At 36.3% G+C, this 21,181-nt stretch overlaps 1 protein-coding gene across 1 annotated transcript; it reads right to left on the bottom strand.

Moving 5' to 3' along the window:
- Positions 1 to 844: 844 nt before the first annotated feature.
- Positions 845 to 20,164, bottom strand: LOC306871060 (creatine kinase M-type-like; the record flags this gene model as incomplete). The annotated part of the gene is made up of 8 exons (XM_079418742.1): positions 845 to 898; positions 17,641 to 17,765; positions 17,888 to 18,077; positions 18,167 to 18,290; positions 18,913 to 19,084; positions 19,344 to 19,476; positions 19,705 to 19,859; positions 19,972 to 20,164. 8 exons carry the CDS (start codon positions 20,162 to 20,164, stop codon positions 845 to 847), a joined length of 1,146 nt encoding a protein of 381 aa, XP_079274868.1.
- Positions 20,165 to 21,181: the final 1,017 nt, after the last annotated feature.

Raw genomic sequence — 21,181 nt, 5'->3', positions numbered from 1 at the left:
CTCATCATTGTTTATTGTACTCTCGGGTTGGATGGCTAGTATTGTCATCCCGTAGACTTAAGCATTGGTACTTATTTATATATAAAGTCATTATAGGTTTACTTCCCTCATATTTACAGCAGGATATCTTTAAAAAAGGTGTAAAGAATTATGGGCATCGCTCACAGGACTATTATCTCTTAAGCATCCCTAAAATTCATACTAATATGGGTAAACGGGCATTCAGTCATGCCGCTCCATTTGATTGGAATCAATTACGAGATAAGTTATGCATAAAAGAGTCTCACTAATGATTTTAGATGTATTTTAAAGGATCTAGTTATAGAGTCACCTGATTGTAAATGTTTTGAGTGAATTGTGTATGTTTCTGTGTATGTAAACTAATGTATTTTGTTTTATGTGTAACTAAATGTGCTGCCTATCTTGGCCAGGACCCTCTTGTAAATTAGATTTTAAATCTCAAGAGTTTTTAATTCCTGGTTCAATAAAGGTTTAATAATAATAATATACATAATTTGATCAAATAGAAGACATGTTTATGTTTTATGGGGTATTTTTATTTAAATACAACTTGATTGATTCACTTTTTACAACCAAGACTGAAATTAAGGTGAAGCCTCGACGACAGGCGCTCATACCTGCGCCGGGAATCTGATCCCAGGATGTTACCAACTGAACAGAAAATGACATGGAAAATAAAGAAGAAGGGAAAAAAGGAAAGCAAGACATATGCAAAGGCAAGACTGTCTTTTTGAGCAGCAGTTTCCTCTGCAATGATGTCAGATCGCACGATGGACTGTAAAAAAAAGACAAAAGACGAGGAAAAAAAGGAAGGACTCCCACTTTACTTCTGGGCAGGGATCATGCTGTCGATGGACTCGCCCTTCTCCAGCTTCTTCTCCATCTCAACCATCAGAGAGAGATGGTAGTATACGTTGTGTCAGAATTATTGATTTATTACCCTCATAAAAATTCCACCCCCCTCCCATAACTGGACACCTGTTTGGACACCTGTTTGTACACCCCTAGCCCCCACCGTCTCTAAGCGGCCATTTTATTGACCTTATGGTGAACTTAAGAATTTATGACAATGTGTGTGTGTGTATGTGTGTGTGTGGGGCCGATGTTATGTGGTTTAAACTTTAAATGGTGAATTTGTGTTAAATGGGGTAAAGGGAAGTTTTTATTAAAGTGTTTTCACATACATATCAAGAAAAAAAAACATCAAACATGTGTGTAAAACGTACAAAGACTGTTTATTTCCCTACAAGTGGAGACTTAAAACAGGAAAAACGTAGAAAATAAAACAAAAAAGCATTAGATACTATCTTAAGTCGTTTGACAAAGTTAAATAGAAGAAGTGAGCGCGTTCGTTTAAACCTATTTTGCGGTTTTAAAAAGTTGTGACTTTATAACAGGTACAAAGTTAAATAATATAGATTCGTTTTTATCTTACGATGGTACGTATGTTTTTCCCTTACAAGTGGACAGTAGTCTTGTTAAAACAGTTTTAGGAAAAACTAAAACAAATAAAAAAACATTAGATACGCTATTTTTCCTATCATTAGAATTTAAAACTAGATCGTTTGACAAAGTTAAATAAATAGAAGAGTTGCGAGCACGTTCGTTTATCTATAACAAAAAAGAATCGGATGCGTTAGTTAAAACAATAAGATATTTATCAAAAAACTATGTCTTGCTTTAAAAAAATAGTTTGACTTTATAACAGACATAAAGTTAAATAATATAGAGACGAGTTCTCTTACCGTGAAGTGAAATAAAAAATATCAGACCGTTAAAACACCAGCATAAGATAGCTGTAAAAATCTTCTCGCATTACAATTGAAAACCTAGCATTTGTCCCAACTTAGAAAAGTTAAACAAATGTCTATCTTACGCAGCGTCCGTTTACACAACCTCACGCTTCTGTGTCAAAACTGAGAATGAGCTGCGGGCCGCTGTCAGGACACACCCACAGCACCGCCCTCTAACGCTGTAAGGAGAGTCTGAAGATTTGCATGTTAAAGAAATTAAAGTAATGTTTTAACATTAGAACAAAGTTATTTTATAAATATTTTACATTTCTCAATTAATGAAACCGTTCACCATTCATCATAAAACTTTTCACTTTAAAAGGTTACATAACCTTCTTGTAAACAAACGCCCCACAGGGGAAAAATGTTGTTTGTTTGTCTTATTTTATTTAAGCGTCTTAATAATAGACCTTCGATTTCTGTCAAGCTTCTACCGTGGTATAACCCAGACTTTTTTCGTTTTTAAAATCAGGTTACGCAACTTTTCTTTTAAACATTCACCTCTAACCCGCCGGAAAGCGTTGTTTTATTTTATTTTATTTTAGTTATTCACACTTAACACCTTTTATTTATTTACTCTTTGACATTGTCAATCTTAAAACTTCTAGTGTGCTGCGTCGGTTAAAATACACGTGCGGGAAGAAACTGAAATGATACCAAATGTTTTGGATTTTCAGTCATAATTAGAGGGGTGGTAAACTTTTTTTTTTTTCTACAACATCTTACGAATGTAAATGTATGTCTCACGCAGAGCGACCGAATGAGAAAGTGCGCTGCGCGTCTGGTCGCACGGGCACTGAAACGGTGTTATCTGATCAACGTTGTAAAATAGCTAAAGTTTCTGGGGATTCAACTCATTTGCAATCTAATGAGTTTTTGAGGGGATCTGGCGTCGTAAACTTTGTTAGAACGCGGTCCATTGATTAAAACAGACGGTGTTTCTAACATGTTCAGCGATCAAAGCATCTCTATGGCATCTATTTTACGATGTGCACCTGCGCGTGTGTCTGTGCGTCTCTGTCGAAGGTTTAGACAAAACTTCCCAACCCGGTCAAAGGAAGTGTGACCTATTGAACCTTTTCATGACAGGCATCTGGTGAAGTTAGGTGTAGTTGAGAATTGAGTATTTATAATGTATTTATAATCTATTCGAATGGTGGGGTTTAAATTAACGTTCAGGAAGTGATGAGATAGAAAAAGAAGGCGATAACCACAAACTTAAATAAATACAGGTCCCCAAAGATGACGATTTTAATAAGACGGTCTATAGGAAAACATTCTTTAATTTACTTCATTTACCTATTATTTCTTTGTTTCACTCATATATTTTTCAACCGTCAACACAAACACACACACACACACACACACACAAACATTCAACATATCTACACGTAAACATCCACATAAACAACCATACAGTTAAATATTTAAACTTATGATGTCTCATACAAACCTTTTTTAAAGAATGTTTAGAATCACACTGGGTATCTTTACAAGGTGATGAAAAGCAGCATGATTAAACAATGATACAACTTTTGTTTTAACAAATAAGTTTAACCTAAACTTATAACAAACCTAAAATCATGATCCTTTAGACCAGAGCAAGGATTAGAAGCAGTCAAACGATCCTCTGAGTAAAGCAAGACTCTTACAGAGATTTTTCTTTAGGAATTGGACCTATATTAGACTGAAAATTACTTAAGGTTGTCTGCAACAAAAGTATAAAGTCCCACAAATGCTTCTCAGGATCTTTACAACAGATTAGACTTTCTTTCTCACCTTAAAAATGGTATTATTAACCGCAGAGTTTAAATGTAGCATTTGTTCACAGTATAATGTTCTATTAAAATAAAAACAACTGGTCTATATAGGTTTACCTGACTAAGATTTGATCAAATAACTGATATAAGAAACATGCAAATATTTGATAAGTCCATCTTATCACACCACAACCTGACGTGTCTGATGGTTTATGATGATATCTTACTGATGCAGATGTGTTAAGTGTCTGTAAAATAGTTTAAAAAGTCATATTTTTAGCTTTCACGTAGGATTTGTGTCCACGCTCAAGTGGTTTTGTGTAACAGAATCCTGAGACAAATGAAAACAGAATGCGTGAAAGGGTTTTCTCTTTAAGATATTTGTAATGACAGACTAAAAGCTTTATAAAACAATCGTGTGTATGCATTTCTCTCGTACATGTATACAGTAACCGATGAATACACAAAACAGTATTAATACATAACCTCATAAATTCAGCGTAATTCTATCATATCAATCAATAATAAAAGATTTAATTATATACCGTATCAGACTTTCTCTTCAAAACACAAACTTTCTTAAGACTTTTTTAAATGTGTTGAACAATCGGTTTTGGGGGAAAACAGTATAGTTTTGTGTTTCTATTTTAGGATGCTTGTAGTTAATCCCGTCTTTATCTAAAATATTTTTGTATTCAAACTGTCTCACGCACACACACACACATGTTGGTTTTAATGTTTTCTGGGGACTCTCCATAGGCGTAATGGTTTTTATACTGAACAAACTGTGTGCGCTATTGCCCTACACCAACCCTACACCTAAACTTAGCCCTCACAGGAGACTTTGTCCATTTTTAGATTTTCAAAAGAACACCATTTAGTATGTTTTTTTTTTTTTAAGCCTTTTGAATTACGGGGACATAGGCAGTGTCCTCATAAACCACCTTCATATTGTAATACCTCTGTCATACCCACGTCATTATACAAATTTGTGTCCTCATAAACCACATAAACATGCACACAGGTACACACAGCTTTCCCGGTCAGCCGCAAATTGCCAACAATATTCTTAACTTTGTTTTATCATTCAGCTGTAGCTAAAACCTATAACGGAGTTATATTATAGATGCTGAAAGAGCTCATTAACCTGTTTAACTCTAAAAATGTTAACAATGTCGCTCACGAGTAGTTTAACAAACAAGGGTACGCTCATAAAACAAGTCTGGAAGCGATTTGAAGCATTCTAACAACAAGTACAACCGCTGCAGAAAATAGCACCGCAGTAGGCTAAACTCTGGATGTGATATCGACCGACTTATCAGATGTTCAACATATTATTACAAGGTCTTGCTTATAGTTTATGATGAAGCTAGAAAAATATAAGAACACAACCAAATCCTAACGCTATTTCACGAAATAACGCAACAACGGGTGCTCCGTTTCAACATATACACGTCAAATCTGTTTTACCCTAAGTATATCCTATTCTTCTTATATATATCTATCTATATATATATATATAGATATATATATATTTGTTTACGCTAAATAGCTACGTTTTAACAATTCTTTTTGTTTTTACAAAGATGTTATATTGAACGCGTGTAACTAATACCTCCTTCAAACGTTGCGGCCTTTCAGGTCAGCGAACCACAATACCCAGCATACACCTCAGACTACAAACGTGGCCGTCGGGGATCCATATGCCAAAATGCTCGTGCGTGACAGCGCTCTAAACCGTAGGACTTCTGATTATACGGGTGCGCAGATATAAAAAGACACGCATTTCCACACTTTTTGTGAAGTACACGCACCTTTCCGTGTTGTGATGATGTAAACCCTTTTTGTGGTCTCTGTTAGCGACGTGAAGTCCAATTCATTTCTGCGAAACGATTCTTTCCCACAGTACGGTTCAGTGATTCGGTTCAAATAACCAATTCTTTGTCTCATTAAGTCGTCTCGCTGTAATCAAAATGGGTGTGAAAGGTGGGATAACATATTAACGTGATGTTTTGGTACGTGTCTTACACAACTGTGCGTTACTTAACGTTTTTATTAAGTTTTAATATAAAAGGTAATAGTCTGTTAACAATTTTGATGCTTTTATTATGAAATCGTACAAAGAACCACTAAAGTACGCACTGTTTGTTAACACGGAATAATCAAAATAATAACCTACTACGAGGTTTATTTACAGCATGCCGAATGTAATACAGTTAAACAGAAACATTACAACATTTCAAACTTGTTAAACAACAGCTTCAATACATTCCTCTTATGAAAACGATTAAAATCGAATGCTGTCAAACAGAATGTTGTCTGCAAGTTCCCGACGTGTAAATTACCAACAAGTTCTCAATATTCTCAATATGAAAATATGTTCAAAACGCATAAACATCCATCACGCATATAGTTTGTGCGTCGATTTAACACGTTCTGTACATACGATCAAAAACACGACCGACAGACAGACAAACCCTCAACGATAGCTGAGATGGATCAGGAGGGAGGACAAAATTATTATTATTCGTCACAATAACATACCGGGTCCGAGAAATTTGATACCCTTACTACAGATTTTGCGACATTCTTTATTCTAGTTGTTATTTTCCTCTTATTCAATCATAAACCTGCAAGAGTTAAATTAATTGATAACATTTGAACAAATTCTCTAAGTGAAAAAATGAAATCCTGTGTTTTACGTTCAGATTTGTCTGATCGTTTTGCGATATTGCATCATTCTGTAATTCGGGTTAACGGGGTTAAATTCTCAAAAGAAATACAACAACGATTAAATGACAGTCCTTCTACATGACACCGCTTAAGACTAAACAACACTAAAGGACATCTTTCTGGTCTGTCTACGATGTGTACGTTCACAAGACAAACCTCCACTTCAAATTATTTCCCTTGAGGCGTTTGTCCACTGAATCTTTTTCAACACAACGACATTAAACATTAAAGAGTGTTATCGGTCACTATCGCCATCTTCTGCGAGTCAAATAAAGCAACATCTCTGGCGTACCTAAGCATCTACAATGCGTGCATGCGGTAAACATCTTTGTTTCTCCACTTCTGTCATTTTTGTTAGATGTAATGCAAACAATATTTTGAGAACTATGATGTTCCACGCTTTGTAAAGGTTATAGAAAGAATTCAAACATAATTTTTACATAGGAATTATCTTTGCGCAAAGCCGATCGACTAAAAATCATTGAATTACAAAATGCAAAACTGTATACACCATTTAAGAAAAATTGCTCTAATGCCTACAGAATACAGAAATCCGCCTCTTGATCTATTGCGACTGGCATTTTACTAAGTCAGACGATCGGCATTACGGATGACGCGGCTCACATTTTGTTTGCTGGACTGCATATGCCATTACGCTGTACTGTAGGTGAGGCCCTCCCTCTGAGAACCATCAGCATTCGGTGTTTATAGAAATAAATGAAAATTAAGAAAAATGTATTGTGAGTGTTTGACTAAGTCGGTATTTCTTTTTTAGGACAATTATACATCTATTTGATGTGAGACTTCATTAAGGCGTACTGTTTTACACTTACAGCTGCAACGTATCTCACCATCGTACTCAAAGTTACACATTCAGTAAAGTCTGAAGTTGTACGCGATCTTGAAAAGGCTACAGACACAAAATATTAAGGATTTTTTATGCTTCCTATGTAACTCAAGAGTCCGAGTCACTAAGAAAATTATCATATGAATACAGAAAACCCACTCATGATCATCTGGGTTTATTTTTGTAAATGTTGTTTTAAATTACTTTTTTCTTATAACAAACAACTAATACTGAAATCCTCTCTTCTAAATATATTGATACCACTCTATACTTTTTCATTGTTTTTTAGATGAAGACTATTCTCTGAATTCGGTCAATCATGTCGCGACTGCTTGCTGGAAAACATGAACAAATGCATTATAAGATAATAAAAGAATAATCCTTGTACAAGAGTTTGTTTAAACCGAGATTGTGATGTACTGCAGATCTTTTTCTGCTCTGTCTACAAAGCGGCCATCAGACACAAGCATCCCCCGATCTTACCGTTTCTCCGTTACATGTACATCTATGTCATTTAGAACACAAAGTTGCACATTACAAATTGAAGATGGTGTGGAAACACTATTTTCTTTGTACGCGTCTCTAAACAGGTCTTTAATAAATAAATCACAGACGTCATGTAGTTGAATTCATTGAAAGGTGCGCATTTTTGGCCGTTTTAGACGGTCTGCTCCAGCACACAGACGCGTTTTAGGTATTCATCTGACCAAAAGGTTTGATCCTGGGGAAACACGCACAACAGCGGCTGTGTTTTGTCACGATTGTCTTCATAATTGATCCGCTTTTATTAAAACAATGCAGTGCGAAGTTACTGTATTCAACAGCACGGTCCCTTGAAATATTTTAGTATATTTTTCCCCCCCCTTCTAAATATCTTAACATGTATTTAGCTTAAATATTGTTTGTTAAGCGTTTACAAAGTTGTCATGCCTGTCGTTGAATTTTATAACATATATTTCACCAAACCTAAAGGACAGAAAATTAGGTTTAGCATAAGTCCGCGTTTCAGCTAAAACGCAAGAGAACTGAGATTTCTTCACTGAGATAATCTACAGAATGTGAAACAAACTCATTAGAGTTACATTAGAGTTTTGGATTCTAGCGCATGTCGAATATTGTTTGTTACTGTTTCACAGGTATAACACCTCATTATTTGAAGACTCATAGGCTGCTGTATAAATCACAAAGTTTTCCACTGTAGTAGGGCGACTCTGAAACCAGACCAAAAATAAATAAATTAGCTTGAGACTTAGTCGTAGCAGTATGACAATTGTTGTTTTTATCTTTCTATGATTTGTTTGTGTTGTTCCGAACCACGGTTTCATTTTACCTATTGTATCGTCATGTGTGATTGTAAAAGTTTTGTCTGTGAGTGTCTTGTTTTTTTTTTACAAACAGTACTGCTGTAATGTTAGCGAACTCTTTGCGTTCGTCAATATTTATGCAAATTTGCTTGATGAAATAAATATACCCTCTTCATTCACAATATTGTATCGGGTATAAGATACAAGATCCTTTCTTATTACATTGATAACAAACAAACAAAAAACTTATCTTAGCCGTGACCGATGTTTAGGAATTCCTGGCGACAACCCCACCCACCCTGTACACCAGCCAACAGGTTGAGGGCGGTTCCGAAATCTAAAACCGTCGATGACTGGCCTGACAAACTCAGTTACGGCGTTGCTACCAGGTTTGAAAGTGCAGACGGCGGAGCTACCAAAAACAATCAAAACGTTATATACATGGATCGACAGAATCAGCTTCAAGAATCCAATTCATCTGAGCCTGACGCCCCCCGCAATGTTTCTACTGATAACGCCTCGGCGGATCTGAACCATAAACCGGAAACTGAAAGCGAAATTCCACAGGACCATCGCGGATTAAAACGGTCAATCAAGATTTTAGGAAACGGGGACAACGTTCTATATCGGTTAGGGGACAAAACGTATCTCTTGGAAAGAATCGAATTCTGAAAAATCGTCTGACGCTGTGCAAAAGCTAATGGATCGTGACCGGAGTTCTGGAGATGTCGCGGATGTGCGACTGGAGTCCGACTACGGTACTGGAAAAACGTGTCTTGTAAAAGACGTCATAGACCCCGCTGTTAAACCGCATTACCGAGGACAGATGATCAAACTGATGCAAACGGTCATCGAGCATGCTTGCGATCCGAATCACGATTGTGCGGGGGATACAGAGCGTGTAAAAAATCTCAAGAACGAAATGGACGTTGTAAGAAGCCTGAAAAATAACCCATGGCCTGATTTGAGTAGCATGTTTCTCACCGGCAAAGAGTCTGCCTTTTTAATAACCAGAAAAATTCTGGATGTAACTTCCGAATGTGAGGATGAAATGGACATTAACGAGGTTCTCTGTCTGTGTACGTGCATAACAGATTTATGCACGTCCTTGGCTGCAAAAAATTGTGATTCTATAACGTGTGAAATTGTTGAATCGCTGGTTGATTTTATATTTGAGCAAAACATGTTTGTCTGCAGAGATTTTCTTTTCTGGCTAGACCACCGGTATAATGTCGTTACTACCGCTTGTTTGTAAATTTGTCACTACTTCAATGTATGATTGTATACTCAACGATATATTGTTGAAATAAAAGGTTGTCACAACTCCTTGTTCTGTTCTCTGACTTCATAAAAATGTCATTATTTAAAACGTTTAAATGTAACTATTTAAGCGGTACAGATAGTAAGTTTTTTGTTTGTTTGTTATCAATGTAATAAGAAAGGATCTTGTATCTTATACCCGATACAATATTGTGAATGAAGAGGGTATATTTATTTCATCAAGCAAATTTGCATAAATATTGACGAACGCAAAGAGTTCGCTAACATTACAGCAGTACTGTTTGTAAAAAAAAAACAAGACACTCACAGACAAAACTTTTACAATCACACATGACGATACAATAGGTAAAATGAAACCGTGGTTCGGAACAACACAAACAAATCATAGAAAGATAAAAACAACAATTGTCATACTGCTACGACTAAGTCTCAAGCTAATTTATTTATTTTTGGTCTGGTTTCAGAGTCGCCCTACTACAGTGGAAAACTTTGTGATTTATACAGCAGCCTATGAGTCTTCAAATAATGAGGTGTTATACCTGTGAAACAGTAACAAACAATATTCGACATGCGCTAGAATCCAAAACTCTAATGTAACTCTAATGAGTTTGTTTCACATTCTGTAGATTATCTCAGTGAAGAAATCTCAGTTCTCTTGCGTTTTAGCTGAAACGCGGACTTATGCTAAACCTAATTTTCTGTCCTTTAGGTTTGGTGAAATATATGTTATAAAATTCAACGACAGGCATGACAACTTTGTAAACGCTTAACAAACAATATTTAAGCTAAATACATGTTAAGATATTTAGAAGGGGGGGGAAAAATATACTAAAATATTTCAAGGGACCGTGCTGTTGAATACAGTAACTTCGCACTGCATTGTTTTAATAAAAGCGGATCAATTATGAAGACAATCGTGACAAAACACAGCCGCTGTTGTGCGTGTTTCCCCAGGATCAAACCTTTTGGTCAGATGAATACCTAAAACGCGTCTGTGTGCTGGAGCAGACCGTCTAAAACGGCCAAAAATGCGCACCTTTCAATGAATTCAACTACATGACGTCTGTGATTTATTTATTAAAGACCTGTTTAGAGACGCGTACAAAGAAAATAGTGTTTCCACACCATCTTCAATTTGTAATGTGCAACTTTGTGTTCTAAATGACATAGATGTACATGTAACGGAGAAACGGTAAGATCGGGGGATGCTTGTGTCTGATGGCCGCTTTGTAGACAGAGCAGAAAAAGATCTGCAGTACATCACAATCTCGGTTTAAACAAACTCTTGTACAAGGATTATTCTTTTATTATCTTATAATGCATTTGTTCATGTTTTCCAGCAAGCAGTCGCGACATGATTGACCGAATTCAGAGAATAGTCTTCATCTAAAAAACAATGAAAAAGTATAGAGTGGTATCAATATATTTAGAAGAGAGGATTTCAGTATTAGTTGTTTGTTATAAGAAAAAAGTAATTTAAAACAACATTTACAAAAATAAACCCAGATGATCATGAGTGGGTTTTCTGTATTCATATGATAATTTTCTTAGTGACTCGGACTCTTGAGTTACATAGGAAGCATAAAAAATCCTTAATATTTTGTGTCTGTAGCCTTTTCAAGATCGCGTACAACTTCAGACTTTACTGAATGTGTAACTTTGAGTACGATGGTGAGATACGTTGCAGCTGTAAGTGTAAAACAGTACGCCTTAATGAAGTCTCACATCAAATAGATGTATAATTGTCCTAAAAAAGAAATACCGACTTAGTCAAACACTCACAATACATTTTTCTTAATTTTCATTTATTTCTATAAACACCGAATGCTGATGGTTCTCAGAGGGAGGGCCTCACCTACAGTACAGCGTAATGGCATATGCAGTCCAGCAAACAAAATGTGAGCCGCGTCATCCGTAATGCCGATCGTCTGACTTAGTAAAATGCCAGTCGCAATAGATCAAGAGGCGGATTTCTGTATTCTGTAGGCATTAGAGCAATTTTTCTTAAATGGTGTATACAGTTTTGCATTTTGTAATTCAATGATTTTTAGTCGATCGGCTTTGCGCAAAGATAATTCCTATGTAAAAATTATGTTTGAATTCTTTCTATAACCTTTACAAAGCGTGGAACATCATAGTTCTCAAAATATTGTTTGCATTACATCTAACAAAAATGACAGAAGTGGAGAAACAAAGATGTTTACCGCATGCACGCATTGTAGATGCTTAGGTACGCCAGAGATGTTGCTTTATTTGACTCGCAGAAGATGGCGATAGTGACCGATAACACTCTTTAATGTTTAATGTCGTTGTGTTGAAAAAGATTCAGTGGACAAACGCCTCAAGGGAAATAATTTGAAGTGGAGGTTTGTCTTGTGAACGTACACATCGTAGACAGACCAGAAAGATGTCCTTTAGTGTTGTTTAGTCTTAAGCGGTGTCATGTAGAAGGACTGTCATTTAATCGTTGTTGTATTTCTTTTGAGAATTTAACCCCGTTAACCCGAATTACAGAATGATGCAATATCGCAAAACGATCAGACAAATCTGAACGTAAAACACAGGATTTCATTTTTTCACTTAGAGAATTTGTTCAAATGTTATCAATTAATTTAACTCTTGCAGGTTTATGATTGAATAAGAGGAAAATAACAACTAGAATAAAGAATGTCGCAAAATCTGTAGTAAGGGTATCAAATTTCTCGGACCCGGTATGTTATTGTGACGAATAATAATAATTTTGTCCTCCCTCCTGATCCATCTCAGCTATCGTTGAGGGTTTGTCTGTCTGTCGGTCGTGTTTTTGATCGTATGTACAGAACGTGTTAAATCGACGCACAAACTATATGCGTGATGGATGTTTATGCGTTTTGAACATATTTTCATATTGAGAATATTGAGAACTTGTTGGTAATTTACACGTCGGGAACTTGCAGACAACATTCTGTTTGACAGCATTCGATTTTAATCGTTTTCATAAGAGGAATGTATTGAAGCTGTTGTTTAACAAGTTTGAAATGTTGTAATGTTTCTGTTTAACTGTATTACATTCGGCATGCTGTAAATAAACCTCGTAGTAGGTTATTATTTTGATTATTCCGTGTTAACAAACAGTGCGTACTTTAGTGGTTCTTTGTACGATTTCATAATAAAAGCATCAAAATTGTTAACAGACTATTACCTTTTATATTAAAACTTAATAAAAACGTTAAGTAACGCACAGTTGTGTAAGACACGTACCAAAACATCACGTTAATATGTTATCCCACCTTTCACACCCATTTTGATTACAGCGAGACGACTTAATGAGACAAAGAATTGGTTATTTGAACCGAATCACTGAACCGTACTGTGGGAAAGAATCGTTTCGCAGAAATGAATTGGACTTCACGTCGCTAACAGAGACCACAAAAAGGGTTTACATCATCACAACACGGAAAGGTGCGTGTACTTCACAAAAAGTGTGGAAATGCGTGTCTTTTTATATCTGCGCACCCGTATAATCAGAAGTCCTACGGTTTAGAGCGCTGTCACGCACGAGCATTTTGGCATATGGATCCCCGACGGCCACGTTTGTAGTCTGAGGTGTATGCTGGGTATTGTGGTTCGCTGACCTGAAAGGCCGCAACGTTTGAAGGAGGTATTAGTTACACGCGTTCAATATAACATCTTTGTAAAAACAAAAAGAATTGTTAAAACGTAGCTATTTAGCGTAAACAAATATATATATATCTATATATATATATATAGATAGATATATATAAGAAGAATAGGATATACTTAGGGTAAAACAGATTTGACGTGTATATGTTGAAACGGAGCACCCGTTGTTGCGTTATTTCGTGAAATAGCGTTAGGATTTGGTTGTGTTCTTATATTTTTCTAGCTTCATCATAAACTATAAGCAAGACCTTGTAATAATATGTTGAACATCTGATAAGTCGGTCGATATCACATCCAGAGTTTAGCCTACTGCGGTGCTATTTTCTGCAGCGGTTGTACTTGTTGTTAGAATGCTTCAAATCGCTTCCAGACTTGTTTTATGAGCGTACCCTTGTTTGTTAAACTACTCGTGAGCGACATTGTTAACATTTTTAGAGTTAAACAGGTTAATGAGCTCTTTCAGCATCTATAATATAACTCCGTTATAGGTTTTAGCTACAGCTGAATGATAAAACAAAGTTAAGAATATTGTTGGCAATTTGCGGCTGACCGGGAAAGCTGTGTGTACCTGTGTGCATGTTTATGTGGTTTATGAGGACACAAATTTGTATAATGACGTGGGTATGACAGAGGTATTACAATATGAAGGTGGTTTATGAGGACACTGCCTATGTCCCCGTAATTCAAAAGGCTTAAAAAAAAAAAAACATACTAAATGGTGTTCTTTTGAAAATCTAAAAATGGACAAAGTCTCCTGTGAGGGCTAAGTTTAGGTGTAGGGTTGGTGTAGGGCAATAGCGCACACAGTTTGTTCAGTATAAAAACCATTACGCCTATGGAGAGTCCCCAGAAAACATTAAAACCAACATGTGTGTGTGTGTGCGTGAGACAGTTTGAATACAAAAATATTTTAGATAAAGACGGGATTAACTACAAGCATCCTAAAATAGAAACACAAAACTATACTGTTTTCCCCCAAAACCGATTGTTCAACACATTTAAAAAAGTCTTAAGAAAGTTTGTGTTTTGAAGAGAAAGTCTGATACGGTATATAATTAAATCTTTTATTATTGATTGATATGATAGAATTACGCTGAATTTATGAGGTTATGTATTAATACTGTTTTGTGTATTCATCGGTTACTGTATACATGTACGAGAGAAATGCATACACACGATTGTTTTATAAAGCTTTTAGTCTGTCATTACAAATATCTTAAAGAGAAAACCCTTTCACGCATTCTGTTTTCATTTGTCTCAGGATTCTGTTACACAAAACCACTTGAGCGTGGACACAAATCCTACGTGAAAGCTAAAAATATGACTTTTTAAACTATTTTACAGACACTTAACACATCTGCATCAGTAAGATATCATCATAAACCATCAGACACGTCAGGTTGTGGTGTGATAAGATGGACTTATCAAATATTTGCATGTTTCTTATATCAGTTATTTGATCAAATCTTAGTCAGGTAAACCTATATAGACCAGTTGTTTTTATTTTAATAGAACATTATACTGTGAACAAATGCTACATTTAAACTCTGCGGTTAATAATACCATTTTTAAGGTGAGAAAGAAAGTCTAATCTGTTGTAAAGATCCTGAGAAGCATTTGTGGGACTTTATACTTTTGTTGCAGACAACCTTAAGTAATTTTCAGTCTAATATAGGTCCAATTCCTAAAGAAAAATCTCTGTAAGAGTCTTGCTTTACTCAGAGGATCGTTTGACTGCTTCTAATCCTTGCTCTGGTCTAAAGGATCATGATTTTAGGTTTGTTATAAGTTTAGGTTAAACTTATTTGTTAAAACAAAAGTTGTATCATTGTTTAATCATGCTGCTTTTCATCACCTTGTAAAGATACCCAGTGTGATTCTAAACATTCTTTAAAAAAGGTTTGTATGAGACATCATAAGTTTAAATATTTAACTGTATGGTTGTTTATGTGGATGTTTACGTGTAGATATGTTGAATGTTTGTGTGTGTGTGTGTGTGTGTGTGTTTGTGTTGACGGTTGAAAAATATATGAGTGAAACAAAGAAATAATAGGTAAATGAAGTAAATTAAAGAATGTTTTCCTATAGACCGTCTTATTAAAATCGTCATCTTTGGGGACCTGTATTTATTTAAGTTTGTGGTTATCGCCTTCTTTTTCTATCTCATCACTTCCTGAACGTTAATTTAAACCCCACCATTCGAATAGATTATAAATACATTATAAATACTCAATTCTCAACTACACCTAACTTCACCAGATGCCTGTCATGAAAAGGTTCAATAGGTCACACTTCCTTTGACCGGGTTGGGAAGTTTTGTCTAAACCTTCGACAGAGACGCACAGACACACGCGCAGGTGCACATCGTAAAATAGATGCCATAGAGATGCTTTGATCGCTGAACATGTTAGAAACACCGTCTGTTTTAATCAATGGACCGCGTTCTAACAAAGTTTACGACGCCAGATCCCCTCAAAAACTCATTAGATTGCAAATGAGTTGAATCCCCAGAAACTTTAGCTATTTTACAACGTTGATCAGATAACACCGTTTCAGTGCCCGTGCGACCAGACGCGCAGCGCACTTTCTCATTCGGTCGCTCTGCGTGAGACATACATTTACATTCGTAAGATGTTGTAGAAAAAAAAAAAAGTTTACCACCCCTCTAATTATGACTGAAAATCCAAAACATTTGGTATCATTTCAGTTTCTTCCCGCACGTGTATTTTAACCGACGCAGCACACTAGAAGTTTTAAGATTGACAATGTCAAAGAGTAAATAAATAAAAGGTGTTAAGTGTGAATAACTAAAATAAAATAAAATAAAACAACGCTTTCCGGCGGGTTAGAGGTGAATGTTTAAAAGAAAAGTTGCGTAACCTGATTTTAAAAACGAAAAAAGTCTGGGTTATACCACGGTAGAAGCTTGACAGAAATCGAAGGTCTATTATTAAGACGCTTAAATAAAATAAGACAAACAAACAACATTTTTCCCCTGTGGGGCGTTTGTTTACAAGAAGGTTATGTAACCTTTTAAAGTGAAAAGTTTTATGATGAATGGTGAACGGTTTCATTAATTGAGAAATGTAAAATATTTATAAAATAACTTTGTTCTAATGTTAAAACATTACTTTAATTTCTTTAACATGCAAATCTTCAGACTCTCCTTACAGCGTTAGAGGGCGGTGCTGTGGGTGTGTCCTGACAGCGGCCCGCAGCTCATTCTCAGTTTTGACACAGAAGCGTGAGGTTGTGTAAACGGACGCTGCGTAAGATAGACATTTGTTTAACTTTTCTAAGTTGGGACAAATGCTAGGTTTTCAATTGTAATGCGAGAAGATTTTTACAGCTATCTTATGCTGGTGTTTTAACGGTCTGATATTTTTTATTTCACTTCACGGTAAGAGAACTCGTCTCTATATTATTTAACTTTATGTCTGTTATAAAGTCAAACTATTTTTTTAAAGCAAGACATAGTTTTTTGATAAATATCTTATTGTTTTAACTAACGCATCCGATTCTTTTTTGTTATAGATAAACGAACGTGCTCGCAACTCTTCTATTTATTTAACTTTGTCAAACGATCTAGTTTTAAATTCTAATGATAGGAAAAATAGCGTATCTAATGTTTTTTTATTTGTTTTAGTTTTTCCTAAAACTGTTTTAACAAGACTACTGTCCACTTGTAAGGGAAAAACATACGTACCATCGTAAGATAAAAACGAATCTATATTATTTAACTTTGTACCTGTTATAAAGTCACAACTTTTTAAAACCGCAAAATAGGTTTAAACGAACGCGCTCACTTCTTCTATTTAACTTTGTCAAACGACTTAAGATAGTATCTAATGCTTTTTTGTTTTATTTTCTACGTTTTTCCTGTTTTAAGTCTCCACTTGTAGGGAAATAAACAGTCTTTGTACGTTTTACACACATGTTTGATGTTTTTTTTTCTTGATATGTATGTGAAAACACTTTAATAAAAACTTCCCTTTACCCCATTTAACACAAATTCACCATTTAAAGTTTAAACCACATAACATCGGCCCCACACACACACATACACACACACACATTGTCATAAATTCTTAAGTTCACCATAAGGTCAATAAAATGGCCGCTTAGAGACGGTGGGGGCTAGGGGTGTACAAACAGGTGTCCAAACAGGTGTCCAGTTATGGGAGGGGGGTGGAATTTTTATGAGGGTAATAAATCAATAATTCTGACACAACGTATACTACCATCTCTCTCATCAGCTTGACGCCATCAACCACACACTGCACTTGCTCAACCTCTGAAGTGCCAATACGGTCAGCGTTGGAAATGTCAAACACTCCACCAACGGAAGCGGTGTCCACACCACCTGAGAAAATAAATGAGGATGGAGGTCAACAAAATGGAGCATATGTTAACTATACCACATCTTCATGGCATTCATATCATCAACCAATATTTGTAGAGTTTGTTCAGGTGGGATTTGTATACCTGTGCCACGCTTCTGCAGGCGTAGTCTGGTCAGGATCTCCTCAAACTTGGCATGTGTGCTCAGCTTGGGCAGCTTGACGTGGACACCACCACGCAGGCCTGTGCCCAGGTTGGAGGGGCAGGTCAGAATGAAACCAAGATGCTCGTTCCACATGTAATCATGGTTGTGCTTCTTGAAAATATCCTCAATCTGTCGAAGCAGAACATACACATGCTCACACACTGCAGGCAACAACAGAGGATTATGTATGTGAATGTATGTGTGCAGGTTCTCCATACCCTCTTAAGACCAACGCAGAAGCGCTGGAACACTTCCTTCATGTTGCCACCCTTCTGCATGGAAATGACACGCAGGTGATCCTCCTCGTTCACCCAGACCAGGAAGGTCTTGTTCTCATTGTGCCTGTGTTTAAAGCATAGGCCTTACTTAAACCACGGCACCACAATTTAGTTACAATTCAAAACCTAATTTATATCACACTTAAGTATTCTATAGGTTCAATCTCCCTCACGCAAACACCAGAACTTTTCATTGTATCACAATCCGAGACAGAGTACATGTGGTTTCTTTTACTGAACAAAAAGTAACTGGCAATATTGTGTCTAAAATGTGAGTTACTCAATATTAACTTATTTTTAATATAATGTTGATATTACACTCGCTATCATGCAGTTGATGTGGCTGTTCAGGCGGGTAATCAGAACAACAGCATTCTTGCTCCTGTGGTCTCCATTAATTATATATCATCTTTGTTTGGACATTTGGTATGTCTCACACTGGACCTCACATTTGTCGGAAAAGTAGTTTCATAAAAGTAAAACAAGTTTCAGAAAGTGATCATTACATACTAAAGTAAGAAATAAATTACAGTCGTTTACTCTTCACAAGGCATAACAGTCAATTTTACACTGGTTACTTTTCTGAAATGAGACAACCTTGATGATGTATGTGACTGACAAATGTGAACTACAAAGGGTGCAGCCTTTGAAATAAGACGGCAATTGTTAATTGTGATTTGACTCACCAAATGCCTCTGCCATCGGGCCAGTCGCGGGCCATACCAGCAGCCAGCAGCAGGGGGGAGACGGGTTTGTCAAAGAGGAAGTGGTCAGCGATCAGCTGCTCCTGCTCAGCATCAGTCATGGATTTCAGGGGGTAGTACTTGCCCTTGAATTCTCCGTCCAAGCTGTTCAGAGCTAGAGAAAGAAGGAGTGCTTAAAATTATACTGAGTCTTATGCATACTCTCAATATACAGATGACATTGTTGTTGTATAATTATAGTGCTATACACGCTTACTGATAAAAATCAAAACTAATAAAACTTACAAAAGCACAAAAAATTACTAAATCTTTCAAATTAAAATAAATTGTAAATATAAAAATAGAAGTGTATTCAAAATATCAATTCTAAATTACATTAATTTGTGCACACATGTACTGTAATGACAGCATACCGTCAACAGACAGCTTCTCCACAGCTCTGCGCTCTCCACGGCTATTGTGGGGGGGCAGGGCATATCCCTTAATGCTGCGGCCGGTACGCACACGGCTACTGAGAACATAGTTGGGGTCCAGGTCATCTCCACCCTAAAAGTAGAGATTTCATTCATTTCAGAATATTGCCAAATATTGTTAAACAGTCGATTCTGGATATAAAGCATTCCCATATGGATTGATTTTCATATTTATTTACTATTTCACATTATTAAAATAAATAAATAATTGATTTCAAGGAGACAGTTTATTGTTCCATCTATTGCCTATGTCTATTGTTTTATAACATTTCATAAACTATTTGGTATTTTTGTTTTGTACCTTCAGGTTCTCAAAGTTGAGGTCAGTCTTGTGCTTGTCAGTTGCCTTGTATCCACCGTGGCGGTCGGAAATGACAGGGTCAAAGAGATCCTTGAACACTTCATAGGACTCCTCATCACCAGCAACACAGCCGACGGTCATGATGAAGGGGTGACCTGGAGAAAAATGGCGTCTCGTCAGTATATGAAGGAAGGAAACATGTAGTGCTCTCTGAAGTGATTCAGGTTTGAAATATGTGGTAATGATGTGACTGATGTCTTTACTCACCTGGGTTGTCAACACCGGTCTGGATGACATCATCCAGAGTGAATCCAGTGGGGGTCTGCTTGTCCCTAAGCTTGGCATACATTTCCTTAGTCAGCACCTTGGCCATGTGGTTGTTGTGCTTGGTAAGGTCTGGATACTCATCTTCAGCTTTGTAGTTCAGCTTGAAGTTGTTGTGGGTGTTTCCGAACGGCATGATTGGGTTTTATAACACTGAAGATTGGACAAGAGAAAGAATATTTGCATTTGATTCTTTGAATGATCATATATTACTTCTACATATACATGTCTCACCTGTCTAACTATTGGAATGTAAATTTAGCTAATTCTATTAAGTCAGTTAGGATTGAAAAGAGTTTTCTAACCAAGCATGTAAAAGCTGGCAGCATGATTGTCTCACCAACAGCTGCAGACACTATAGCATTATGTTTATATTAAAAATTTGCAATTAAAAAAATGACCATTTTAGTATATCCAGATGGCTTCCAAATGTTTTACAGCAAGCTGACTGAAATTAATGAAACTGTATTCAGTGCAGAAACATAACTGCTTAAACAACAGCTTCCACTGGATTGTGATAACCTGTGAAACACAGCTGCAAACATTAAAACAGTCTGTCTGGTATCCTAGCAACCTCCACTTGAGGTCCTCACTTGCTATGTGATGTGTCTGATTGGTCCAGGAATGGGAGAGAAGCTCTCGGGTCTAAATGTAGACTGATCTATTTTTACTAAGGTCTGCACTCCCTCCTATTTACTTTCACATAATCTCAAACTTTTTCCAAAATTATATGAACACATTGCAATATGTTCTGCCTATTTTACTTAATGTTTTATACGTTATTAAAGTGTTCCTACACAGTCTGACATTTGAGAGTTTCCTTAGACTCACATGTTAATCACATCTTTGTTGTGTTATTTTATCATTTACCACACATAAATCCTAACAATGCTATTAATGTGTGGTGGTCTGAACTGTCAGTAGCTTGAATTCATTTCTGTGAAATACAGAAGTTTCAGAAGTTTCTCTCATGCTTACCACGGGATCTTATTTTAAAAATAGCCAGCAGAGGGAACCTGTCCCATATGTGTTAGTAGGAGAAAGAGAAGCATGTCCCAGGGTTTTTATAGCTGTATCCGATTATTCTCTCAGAGCACCTACATATCACACGTTTGCATCGGCTCCCACATTTCAGCATAGGTCAAGAAAACTA

The sequence above is a fragment of the Barbus barbus genome (assembly GCF_936440315.1).
Source record: "Barbus barbus genome assembly, chromosome: 6".
In the NCBI taxonomy this organism is placed as follows: Eukaryota; Metazoa; Chordata; class Actinopteri; order Cypriniformes; family Cyprinidae; genus Barbus; species Barbus barbus.
The sequence above is the reverse complement of the archived record's forward strand: the minus strand, read 5'-3'. Positions and strand labels throughout refer to the sequence as shown.